The sequence below is a fragment of the Rhipicephalus sanguineus genome, chromosome 10, assembly GCF_013339695.2.
Source record: "Rhipicephalus sanguineus isolate Rsan-2018 chromosome 10, BIME_Rsan_1.4, whole genome shotgun sequence".
Classification (NCBI taxonomy): domain Eukaryota; kingdom Metazoa; phylum Arthropoda; class Arachnida; order Ixodida; family Ixodidae; genus Rhipicephalus; species Rhipicephalus sanguineus.
In genome coordinates, this window is record NC_051185.1 from 66,041,453 (window position 1) to 66,054,831 (window position 13,379).

Below are 13,379 nucleotides of genomic sequence, written 5' to 3' on the forward strand. Positions count from 1 at the left end.
ACGCAATGATGATTGTAGTGCAGGCAAAAAATAAAACCAAAAGCACATGCGATTTCTGTAGAATTACTTAATTTTTCCTGAACACTAATGTAATGAATGTAACAGTGGTTCTCAGCGCGCTAGCAGTTAAATGAAACCTTATTATATGATTACAGTACACTTGTTTTGCTGTAATCGCAGTCTATGCGTTTATTTTAGCACTACTGCCGCAATCCAAGCCAAGTTGATTCATCAAAAAGAGACTATGAATGCACGCCTTCACAGCGCATCACATGTGAGACATCCTAACAACAATACAGCGGCACAGTACGACCAGCGTGGAGGGCCGCGTGGCATAGCGCAGGAGTTGAATCAGACGAAATCGAAGACGGCGCTGCAAGCAGCGCCACCGGGCGCCTTTTTGGATGCGTGATAAAAAAAAGGCAAAAAATTACTCTCTGACGCAACCAAAAGCTGCCACAAGTGCGTAAAATACAATTTCAAGTTATACATGTTTGTTTTTAAGCAAAACGAGTCTATGTGCGAAGATTTCTTGTCCTACCAGTAGATTGACCACATCGCTGTTGGTTGACGCTAGCGGTCATTCTTTAACGATTTTCAACATCAAATTAAAAATGTAATTCCTTTTTTTATGGGGCAAAAGCATGCTCATTGCTGCCGATGTGACGAACAATCTTCTCATTTTCACCACAATCAGAAAATTTTTTCCGAGCGGTAGACAGTCCCTTTAATGCTTCGTTACTGCATAGATGCATAGAACATTCAATTGAAGAAAGCATGTGCAATGTTAGAAAGCAGTCTGCGTCAATGTTGCGTAATTTCTTGTCTCAAGGCTCTTAATAATTGCCTCCGAACCAGTGGATACTTCAGACAATGAAGTATCCAGCATTAAACTCATCTTTTGCTTAACATACGCCATTTTAACTTGCGCAGACTTGGTTGCCTTATGCCATCACCCTGGCCAGCCACCCCATCTCGGCTCACCAAGAGAAAAGCGTGTGTGGAAGTGCTTTGTGTGTGGCTATACTACAAGTCACAGCTCTGACATGTCAAAACACCGAAGAATACACACGGGCGAGCGTCCACACAAGTGCGACTACTGTGCCAGAGCCTTCAATCAGAAGTGCAACTTGGTCAGGCACATTCGCGTCCACACCGGTGAGAGACCTTACCGGTGCCACCTCTGTCCGTGGAATTCTGCATGGACGCATGAGCTTGTGCGCCACTTGAAAACTCACAAGCGCAGCCAACATTTGCCTGAAGACGCTCCTATGTGAGCTTTTACAGAAAAGACTGAGAAGTCACGTCATGTTGCGTCTCATTCAACGACTTCAAGTGCTGGGCTAAAATCGGGTCTAGTTTGTCCATGACTGAGTGAAATCTTCACCTGAGCTGCTTCAGCGATGTGAAGAACCTGCAAGAAACAAGGACAAGTACACACAGGACACAAAACATTGGATGTTATGATGAATGTTAAAGGCTGTTCTCGTGTAGTTATGCAAGTGTGTAGTGTGTGCAAGTTATTATATGTACTTTTATCCATGTGTTTGTGCAAGTCCCAAACGTGTAGTGAATGAAGTAATTTGTGATGTACTGGTTCGCCGATGTTTATAGGACTGTGTCAGTGTCATTGTCTGGGAATAAGCCACTTCGTGTTTTATAGCAGAAGTCAGCGCCTACCGTTTTCCACTTATATCAGCTCTGTGTGACAGACCAGCCTGAATATTCAATCTGAACCACAAAGTCTTTTTCTATGATCACTTCCCTGTAGCAGTGAGTTTAGTTATGGTGTCTTTAAGGAAAAGACACATGCTGTAATTAACTTTTTTTCTGTGCTATTGAGTGGCTTCCTGAAGGTTTTCATGTGTGTGTTTCATGTGTTTTTCATGTGCGTTTTCTTTGCCTCTAGCTGCCAGATTCTTTCCGGCATGATGTGCCTAATTCGTACAATTGCACATACTGGTCATTATACTAAAGGTTTGGATGTCGCATTTCAGTCCGTGAGCACTGTCACCTTGATTAGCCCTTTGAAGTGTGGCCTGTAAAGAACTGTCAGTAAAGGCATCAAATTTACACAACATTATTCCAAGGCACTCAATATTAAATTGCAACAAAAATAATGTCATAATACCTTGATTCATGTGTTTTATAATAATCAGTCTTAACTTGTAATTAAATATCTATTTATCTTGAAGTCATTCATGTTCTGCTTTTGTGTAAATAGAATAAAATCTCAGGCTTTCTTAGAAAGACAGTGCTATTTCGTTTCCAGTTGCATTTATTCCAAGCAGAGAAAAATTACACCTTTGACCTGGCTCGCGGAGGGTGGTGCGTCAAACGACTCATCGAATATGGCAGTGCCTTCAGCAAAATGATCATATGCAACACGGAAAAATTGAGTTAAATGAAGACACATTTATTACGCAGAAGGTTCCATTAATTCAAACCTCAATGTATCTTGCTCTTTCATAGCAACTAGTCAACACAACTGGTAGAAACATGTGTACACAATTGCATACGAAGTACCTCACAGGGTTAACAAGACAATACTGTTGAAGCTTTCAAAATATTTTAACACCATTAGCGTTCATGTTCAGAACAGCTCTGCTTCTGAGGTGATTAGGAAAAAGTGGCACCCATGTCCTATTTTATTATGAAACGGTGTGCTCTCTTTTTTCTTTCTCTCCTATTACATGTGTTATTGTTATTCTAGAACTTGTTTTTGGGCGAGTGTGTGCCTTAGTTTTTTAATTGGCGCTCTTCTGCCTCTTTCCTCCGGCCCTTTTTCATGTTTCCAGCTTCGTGCCAGTTACGATATGTTCGGCAAGTTGTTGTTGTTATTGTCATCGTTGCATGTCTTATTCATTTTTCTAATGGTAGAAAAGTACACATACCGTCAGCTAGTAAGCAAGAAGCGCATCAGTGTAATAGCCCATCGCAAGTGCAAACGAAGGCAGTGAAATGCCATGGTGGTGGGGGGGGGGTACTGTTGCAGCGATTGCTACATAGTAAAATTACAACCGCCACATTCCCACCTGCTTCTGGACATTTTATACCTGTATTTCGTGTTTAGGTAGGATCAACTGGCTCCAATGACGGCACTACTTGGTCGCAGCTAGTATTTGTTCGCACAACTTTTTCCGGTCACACTTGGTCGCTCATGATCTGCATTTAGAATGCACAGGGGTTTGTTAACTCTTGAGCCAAGAAAAATCGGTCACTAGAGTCAGTTGGTCATTTAGAGTGCACTGTGACTGCGGTTCTTTATTTCGCCATTTTACTTGCTGTCAGACTTCTTGTTTGTGATGTTCCAGGATGTGGACAATTAATATCATTTTACAGGATGTTAGGTTGTCATTAGTGAAGTAGAGCCGCTTAAATATGCTTATGAAACGATGGGCAACCTTTTAGTGAAATTTGTGGTTCCTTGTCGAGTCAGTGGGCACAGCAATATCCGAACAAATGTTTTCGTCCCCGTACTACTGCAAGATAAGCAGATATTTCATTAACCGCTTTCAAAGAACGTCACAGAGTTTTTTGAGGGGGGTTAGTTCCTAAGGTGACGCGATATTGTTCTTCATGTGCCTCTAAACTTGATATGTGCATGTTGTGCCTGTGTAGCATTCACACTCTGGCATCTCTGAGAATCTTGAAGGGAAAATGTAATAAATGAGGCAGGCTTTACTGATGATAAACTATACTCAAATGTCCCTATTTCAAGCTTGTCAGCAGCAATGTCTTTTGAAAACACCGATTAATACTTGTTTTATTTTTTTTGCTGTATATTCACGAAGTGCAGGGAAAGAAGGTGTTCTTGTCATGTATACTGACGTGATGTAACAAAGTTGAAATGTCTACTGCTGTTACACTTGGATGCGGTTACAGATTTCTTTGTTCTGTTGAGGGTCCCCCTTTGAGATGATCATTGATGGTGATGATTACATGGACGCTTTCGCTGAACTTTCATAATAAATTTATTCACTTCACATTGAGTGTGCTGGTAAAGACATTGTAGCACCTCATAAGAATATTTTAACGTATTTGTCACATGCAGTACGCCGGTGCTGGACACAAACATTGTGTCGCACCACAGTGCTGGTCAAGTGGTAGGGTGTCCATCTCAAATGTGAGAGGTACTGGGTTCGATTCCCAGTGCCACTATGCACCTACTGTTCTTCCAATAGCAATAGGAGCTTGACTTGGCACTTAGTAATGAGTATTCTCATATCTCAAGAAGGTGGCCTCTCCTTTCCTTTTTCTTGTACATTTTACTTCTCGTCCCACCCACAATGCTGTGCAGTTTTGGCATACAGCCTGCCTTTCTGTGGCCCTACCAGTACTAGAGTATGCGACCAATATCATGCTGTAGATTTGTAATGCCTGGCCAGCAAAATGAGGCTGATATTTGACTCTTCATTGTGTCACCTGCATTCTGTGAACTCTACCCTGCCTGTACAAAGATCTAAAATTGTACTGCTGTTACTACCTAGCGTATAGAAATGCAGCTATACCTTGTTAAATTTACGTCGCATACGATTCATGAATGCCTGAAATATATCTCGTGCTTGCCATACGCTGACAACTGCTGCATGCTGATATTGCCAAATATGTTCTGCGTTATCTCACGTGGTGAGAGGAGGCTTTAAAAAAAGATGGGCACACTGCTGACAGTTTCATGCTACTGTCTCGTAGGTGCCAGTTTATGCCAAAGTTGTAGGGAGAATTATCGCTTCCCGTTATACTACTGTTCATTGAAGCGAAGAAAAATTGTTGGAACATGGAGTGTCGCTGGAGCCGTTTTGACGAGTGGACTTGTCTTATTCAAGGCTGCAACTGCCCAAGAAGACCCAACTTCCTCGAAAAAGACAAGTCCGCTTGTATAAATGTTGGCTCTAACGACAGTCCATGTTTCAAGGATTTTTCATTGCTTCAAGATTCCATCTTTCCCTGAACTTCTACTTTATTTAGATTACTGTTCATTGTCTTGTACTTAACGGTTATTATTCCTTCATAAAAGGTACACGATTGCATGGATATTAATGGTACAGATTATGATAGCCTTGAGAAAAACAACGAAGAGAAAATAATAATTAGTGTTATAGTCTCAGTTAGAGGCCTCTTTCATGGAGTCAAGCCTCTGGTCACAGCTCATCGGTGCTATTCCTTAACAGAAAGGGGCCGCTGTAGTTTTGTGAAGTCACATTGGGCCGTTATGCTACTGCGTAGATGCGTAGAACATTTGAAGAAAGCATGTGCAATTTTAGAAAGCACTCTATGCCACCTGTTGCGTGATTTCTTGTCTCAAGGCTCTTGATAATTGCCTCCGAACAAGTGGATACTTCAGACAATGAAGTATCCAGCATTACACTCGTCTTTTGCTTAACATACGCCATTTTAACTTGCGCAGACTTGGTTGCCTTATGCCATCACCCTGGCCAGTCACCTCATCTCGGCTCACCAAGAGAAAAGCGTGTGTGGAAGTGCCTTGTGTGTGGCTACACTACAAGTCACACCTCTAACATGTCAAAACACCGAAGAATACACACGGGCGAGTGTCCGTTTAAATGCGGATACTGCGGCAAGGCCTTCAACCGTAAGGGCAACTTGTCCACGCACGTTCGCATCCACACCGGCGACAAGCCTTACCAGTGCCACCTGTGCCCCATGGAGTTTGTGCAGAAGGCCACCCTTATCCGCCATTTGTGTACTCACAAGAGCAGAAACTTTTTGCCTGATGATTAAACTATGACAGCGAACATTGAGAAAGCATATGATACGTGCATCTCATTCTGTGGCTTCAGGTGCTGAGCTACAGTGGCTAAAAGTTGGTCTATGCCCCTGTGAAATCTGACCCTGAGCCACTTTAACAACAGCGAGGACATGGATGGTCCTTGGACAACCGCAAGCAAGGCACAAAGTCTCACTGTTTCTAATGAAGTATACCAGCTGGCTGTGTGTATGTTATGTGCAAGTGATGTACTGATATCCATGTGTTTATGTAGTATATGCCAAAGTTGTATTGAATAAAGTCTCTTGTGAAATGCTGTTTCACTGATGTGTAGCATTGTACTGCACTAAAAAATAAGCTCCTTCGTGTTTTTTTTTTTTTCGAAAAGCCAATGGCAGTAGCATGTCAACAAGTGTTTCAGATAGGGAAAATGACAAACACCCATTTGTAGCACGAAGCCACGAGGTTCCAATTAATCACCTGGCCCACAACTGATTTGCACAACAAGTTTTTCAAATGCCATACAGTGAAAAGTGCTCTGCCTTCCGTGTGTTCAGGCCTCTGGCATGGAAATGCATCGAGTTCCATGCTGTAGGAAATGTTGTTCTCCTTGTTCCAATTAATTGCCTATGCCGTTTTGGTACTCACCAGAAACTTGCTTCAGCACCTGTCCATATTCCAAAATGTGGTGATTATCAATTAAAAAGTGGCATAAACAATGTTGGAGCGAGTCAGTGTTTTTCATTACTGTATCTTATTATTCTTTTTTCACATGGTTATGTCGAGAACGTATATGATGGTTTTAATGATGAGCTGTGCTTGTCAATAACCAATATTTACGTACTCTGCAACTAGCGTTTTTTTCTGCAGCTGAACATCCTAACAAACACGACATGGAAACAAGTTCACAATTCCTTTATTGCATGAATTGTTTGTTATGTAAAGGGAGAACATTTGAACAGAATAAGCAAGGCAGGTTTATCCAGTGACGTCACACTCTTTTGATTGGTGGGTTGAACCAATGAAAGTTACGAAATTTCTTCTTTCCTTGAAGGCAGATGTGCTTAGTTATGTGTGTAAGGTACAGTTCCTGGTGTAGTATGCAAAACGCTGCATAAGGAACTATAAGAAACAACAATGCAGTTTTACAAATGTTCTGTGTTTATGAAATGTAAGATGTGTTTTACCTTCAGGCAATAACTTCATTTCTTGACCTGTCAAATTTATGTGGGCGATGCACATTGAGTGAACATAAGATTGTGCCTGCAGTGCATCGCACCTCGAAATAGTGTAGCACTACACTACGCTATGCAATGCACACATGTACACACAGCCTTTGAGATTTGTAAGTAAAACAAAAACAAATGAGAAGGTCACTAATGAAGCCTCTTCTGATCTGCCTTTTGGCATCTCGGGCCTTGGTGACGCAGCTATTAGGACTGGGTGGGTCCTCTGCAGGCACGGTGCTTCTCCGGCGGCTAAGGGCAAGAACTGGCTCACAATTCTATGTGGCGCTGAGCATATTTCGATATTTAGGCTTGAAATATTGCCTTACTGGAGCCCTATCAACCTGCCATGGTCTTTTGTGGATGTTACCTGTAACTTCAGTGTACCCAAGCTAGCGGCGAAATGCACCATTTGTGCTGGACCACATGAGCACCATGTACTGCAGCCACCTACAAGTGTACACGAACGGATCGGCGTGCACACAGATGAATAGCTGCGCAGCGGCTTCATGCATACCCTGCCTTGGCGTGTCATGCCCTTGATCTTGTCATTTCGTCCACAATGGTACATACAAAGTGCAGCAATCACCGCAGCTTTGCGAAAACTACGATCCTGTTCTGCACAAGATGTAGCAATGCTGATGGACTCAGTGTTAAGAAGTCTGCACCGCAACCCACCTCAAGAAAAGTTCACATGGCAATCTGGCACACATTTAACACCTCATCGGCAAGAGGTTTAATGTAAAGTTTCAGTGGATCCCATCCCACATTGAATTGCACGCGAAGCGCAGACATATGTTCCAAAAGTGAGGGCTCCTAAGACTTATCAGAACAATTATGTAATATGCAATCACTTCAGGGTGATCCACAAGTTTCCACATCAAGCATGTGCAAAAAAATATGACCATCTCCTCGAAGGGAACGCTGATGGGATGCGAAGCAGCAGCGTTGCGCACGGGTGGCGTCACGGGTTGAACGGCGCTAACGCGGGTGCTGCGGTGAGCGCTGGAAGATTCGTTTGAAGCGAAACTCGGTGTAACGTTTACTGGTGTAAACGTTTGTTTGAAACGCGGACACGGGAGGCAGCCGGCAGCTGCGGCGCTCCGGCGGGTGAAGGAGAGAGTGACGTACGCGCGCACCTGCTAGTCGTATTTAGTTGGCCGTAACCGATAATTCGCTATATCAGTGTTCGTAATCTAGGCGGCTAGATAGAAAAATAGTAAGAAGCGGTCAAAATGCCTTTGGCTCGCAAAGAAATGCTTCGTATTTAAAATAGTAGGCGATAATTAAACGCAACCACACGCTGGCGCGCCTTGCTATCGGCGGAGCCGCGCAACACCACCGAGTCTTTGAAATACGCAACAAAAACAGGAAAAATAGCTGTCGACTCAGGTCAATGTGAACATGAGTTTACTCACCATCTACCTGCGAGCAAGAAAACATTTTTTTTATCAAAATAAAATAAAAAAATAACATCAGAAGCGCTTTGTGTGTGTGGATGTGGAGGGTAGGGCGGGGGGTCTTCAGAAGCTTAATGTCATAAGGTTGTGAGAAAAGGAGGTCAATCTTTTTTTTTTTTTTTTTTCGCCAGTTCCTGTTGAGAGCCACGTCCATCGAAGCTCCATCGTTATCAGCAGCAGCAAGGATAAGTGGATAAGTTTGACTGGCATGGAGGGAAATGAGCAGTTATGACTGGTTATGACTCGTGCTGCTCGTTCACGGCATTACCGCGCGGTATTTCTTGTTGTTCGTGACCCGCGAGTGTTGACTTCCTGTGCCTACAGTCGGCGAAACAGGCTTCGGTTGTTGTTGCTCTTTGGCCAAGCTTTACGGGGGTCAAAAAGACAAGAACGAAGGGAAGAAAGACACAGACACATGCTAGCACCATCAGGCAAACGTTGCCTGTCCTTGTGAGCTTTCAAGTGGCGCGTAAGCTTATTCTTCCATGCAAAATTTACGGGGGTCAAGAGGACTGATGACTCGGAGACTGCGTGCTACCTACGCTACTCGGTCGTGCGCTCAGCTTTCGAGTTTTCAGGAAGACAACGAAAGCCATTTGAACAACTCGCCGAATGGTGCAGGGCACGTTGACTTAGCTTGTTCTGACTGGCTGCAGTTTTTGAAGTAGTCCTGTGTGCGGTGGTCTGATGGAGCATTTGTGTCGTGTACTGTCGTTGCCCCTTGTTTACTCCCGTCTAGTGCATCGCACTTAGGTGCGCGGCGAAGGAAGTCGCCACAAATTTGTATTTGGTTCCGTTTTGCGAAGCAACTCAAACGCAGTCATCGAGTGTGCTTGCGGACTGTGATGTGACAACATGTGCATACTTGGAAAACCAGCGCGAACATGACGGAGACACAAGATGAGCGCTGTCTAACAACTGAAGTTTATTGAAACAAAACTTACCACACAAAAAAACCAACACCATGCGTGCGCAGGAATTTTCAAGTCACGTGATGGAAGTGGCTAAGCATGCGTGCTTCGCAATCTAGCAAACAAACGGCAGGTTTAGGTGTGCAATCATCACCCATCATTTTGATGATGAACGCTTTTGCGAGCTCATGAGCCCTTTCATGTTTGCGCTTCACTATAATGACTGTGTTATTGAAAAAAGGGTTACACCCACAAGACCTGCGATGAGCGGAAAGATGTGATGTGAGCGTTCCCTTTAAGGTGTTCCTGTGTTGGCGTAGTCGTTCATTCATGCAATTCTCTGACTGGCCTATGTACGCCTTTCCGCAGGAGAGGTGAATTCTATAAACAACAACAGCGCAGTAAATGCCAGGGTTGCGATGCTTCACTGAGCAATCTGCAACCACTGTTCCTCCGTGCCCTGCTCGTCTTGTGTCTCCATCGAGTTCGCGCTGGTTTTCCAAGTATGCATCGTTTCCAACTCGCCCGCCTCTCTACCATACGGCAACATGCGGTGCGTGCGTGGTGTCAAACGCTGGTGTCAAACGGGCAATTTTGATCACGATCTGGCTTCCAGATTGCAATTCGGCTTAAGCAGCAACCACTGTTGACCGTGCTATGAAATACAATATGTATCGAACCTGGTCGTGATGAAGAGTGTTCGTGTGATACTTGCATAAGTTCAGGCCAAAACAGTTTTTGTCAGAAGGAGCGGCCTGTTGCTTTGTATTGAAACTTTCCCTGAGCGGCTTCTTGAAACTTCATATTTCTTGAAAAACAAAGCAGTGTAATAATAGACGGGAGTAGTCATGGAATGGAGCGATGATGTTTTGCCTTGTCATTACCTCCCTTGTGTTAGTGTGAATCTTTGAGATGTTTGAAATGCCAAGAATCCAGCGAGTAGCATCTGCCACACAGAACAACATTTGGCTTCGATGCTTCTTCAGATTATGCAGCACACTACATGGGTTTCATATGCACGCCACACAGACGCATGAGGAAGCGCTAATTCAGAAATTGCTCCCCACGTCTAGAGCCTCTTGCAAAATCTGAATACACTTATTGTTTGAGCATTTGTAATGCTTTGTTGGAAAGTAGTGCAAATAACATTTCCATGGTGTTGTGAATTTTCTCCAGTTGTGAAAGCTTAACCATGGACTCTAATGCTATAGTGTATAAGTTTCAACAAGGGTTAGGGCTTTTAGCTAAAATGTGTCACGTTCTGCTTGACTTACACTTTGTGACAAGAATGTAGAACACAGGATGGTGAAGGACAGGGCCTCATCTCGCAACTAAATTGTCGGAAAAAGATATCAGCACTGTCTGCAGCTGCATTTGATTTAGGCCTCACAAATCCTGCCTGTTTGATCATTACTATTTTACACTTATTTCTTTTCATGTGTTTGGATACCTGTGATTTGCATGTGTTTGCACACGTGCAAATCACGAAGAGGTTTACAAAGCAAGTTTATGTAATGCTACAGGCAATTAAGGAAGACAAACTCTGCTTACAGCGTGCTTTTTTTTAATAGAGAAATTGCATATAAGCGTACGACTGGGAACGCATGGGAACAGTGAACGAAATGGTGCGTTTCTTGCTCCCAAGAAAGAGCAGCTACAAGGCACGATCTTTGCGTACATAGCTGTGACAATATTAAAAACAAATTCGTATAAAAAATACGTTTGCAACGCAGCTCAGAAAATTACAGAAATGAAAAATACTACCAGGCAAGATAAAAAAAACGATACTTTTCATGGTAGCAATACAGCACGATGCATTTCCTGCATGAAGAAACAGAAAAGAGACAAGAAGCGGACAGAACAAGCGTATCTGACATATATAACCAGGGCTCCATGTTTTCGGTGTTTATTTTTCTTGAAAATCGGCGGGTGTTTATCGGAGTTTATATTTTTGGCGGAAATTCGGCGTTTATCGGAGTTGAATTCTCGTAAATCGCCAATTCTCCGAAACTCAGAGTTTTGCATTATTGTCGAAACCCCTAAATCTTAGATCAATTCATATCTGAATACTAAAACATCAAAACACACAAAGCACATTTTTTTTCTAGAAGGTTGAATGCACAAAAACATACGCACAAGCGAAATACTTGAACACATAACACCTGCATTTGTGCGTATAACACCCTTATGCTTAAAGCTTATTGTTTAACACGCAAGCATACTTTGCGAGGTTGCTGTCGGTGATCGAAGCGCGCTCCCCTTTCGATTGACGACTCTCAGCTTTGAAAATGCCCTTTCAACGTTAGCGCTAGAAACAGGAAGCGCCAGAAGACGCAGCGCGCAGTGAGAAAGCATCGGACATTGTGAATTCTCCAAAACAACAGGGATTCAACAATGTTACATATTTCATGGCCCTGATAGTTCACAAAATCACTCAGGAGCTGCTCATGTCGTCAGTTTCAAGAAGCACTAATTGAAAAATATGCGCATAGGTTTCGAACGTCAGGGCAGCTCATGCTTCCCATTTGGATTCACGATTTGAACACAGTACCAAAACGATTCTTTGGGGTACTGGAGTTGATCGCACAGGTTCCTCTCAGATGTCTGTCTCCACTTTTTGGCGACAGCAGCGTAGTATCTGTGAAAGTCTGCAACAGTCGTTAAAGGGATACTGAACAAACATTTGAAAAAGCTATGAAAACACTTGCATTCGACTCGGACGACACGACTGTTCCTATAAACAGCGTTTATTTCACGTAATTTCGAGCAGTTGGCCGTATTTTTAGTGGATTGTGAGAGCGCGGTGGCTGCACGCCAGTGCCCTTGTCGACGGCCGTGACGTCGAATGCTCCAGCAAGAGGGGGGCAACCGGCACGCTCTCTCCTGCCCTGCCACTTCCCTTTCTCCACCTTTCCTCTCAAGAACACCTTCCTGACCGTGAGAACACGTTTTGAGAGAGACGCGCGGCAGCAGGTGGCGGCTTGCGATGTCGATTGGTAAGCAATTTTGCAGCGAGCACGGTTGGCGAGTCAGTATCCACCGAGTTTTGCGTCACTTCCTCTCAAGTTCGCGGTGCGGCTGCTAGACGCGCCAATTTACGAAAATGTTCTAAATTCATTATTTTCTGCTAGTCTCTGGCTGAAATGAAGGTTGTTTCAACAAATTTCAGCACCCAATCTTTCAATTGGGCCATTTATCTCGGCGACGAAAATTTTGTTCAGTATCCCTTTAAGCGGTCAGTATCGTCGAGGAGGTCCAACAGACTCGTGACATTTGATGTGAAGACCTCGGTTGGATCACGCCATTGACTGATAAACGAACCCCCAGTATGGGATAAACTTGATGTACCAGGGTACTGCCTCTGCCTCAAGTTCCCTAATGACTGAGAGCACGGCACACGATTTGGTCTTCAGAAACCTCATCTTAACGAGCAATTCGTGCACAGCTTCAGGCGATAAAATAAGACTCTTGAGCTTCTCACACTTCGTTCCCTTGGCTTCGTCGCTTCTGAAGAAAGACAAAACGGCGCGCCAATAGTCCAAAATATCTTCTATAGCTTCATAAAAAGAGAACCACCTCAATGGAATACGGTTTTCAGTGACTTGATGGACATGTCCATGGCCAAACACACAAGACCAAACTTGCGGCGCAGCTCCCGCGATGACTTCAACAGGGCAGGAAAGTGCACAACAAATTCGTGAACTATGTTAAACGCGGCTTGCCCTGATTCCATCCTCCAGAGCATTGTTGAGTAGGTGGCACGGATCTTTGAAGTGAAGCGCCTTGAATTCGGGGTTGGAGAGTTGGAAGTCCTTGTGAAGCTTCTGCATGTAAGAAGCCGAGTCGGAGCACAATACCGCTACGTCTCCTAATACAGCTACGCGCGGTAAACTTTAAATCGGTCAAACCAGAAGACGTATCAATGAGCGCTTAGAACTTGCCCCTTCGATAAGGAACGGAATCAGGTCATATTGGCTCTTGAAATCAGAGTTTATCGGATAAATCCGAATTGTCAAAACTTTTACCGGCATATATTTTTTTTATTTTTTCGGAT

The 13,379-nt window shown here is 43.7% G+C and overlaps 1 protein-coding gene across 1 annotated transcript in view; it reads left to right on the top strand.

Moving 5' to 3' along the window:
• The window catches only part of LOC125760256 (zinc finger protein 813-like), a 37,152-nt gene extending 31,144 nt beyond the window's left edge, over positions 1-6,008 (top strand). Inside the window, exons 2-3 of the mRNA XM_049420104.1 lie at positions 4,055-4,106; positions 5,302-6,008. Of these exons, the coding sequence (XP_049276061.1) occupies positions 4,055-4,106; positions 5,302-5,742 (493 nt within the window). The 3' untranslated portion in view covers positions 5,743-6,008. The remainder of the gene's footprint in view (positions 1-4,054; positions 4,107-5,301) is intronic.
• The last annotated feature ends 7,371 nt before the right edge of the window (positions 6,009-13,379 follow it).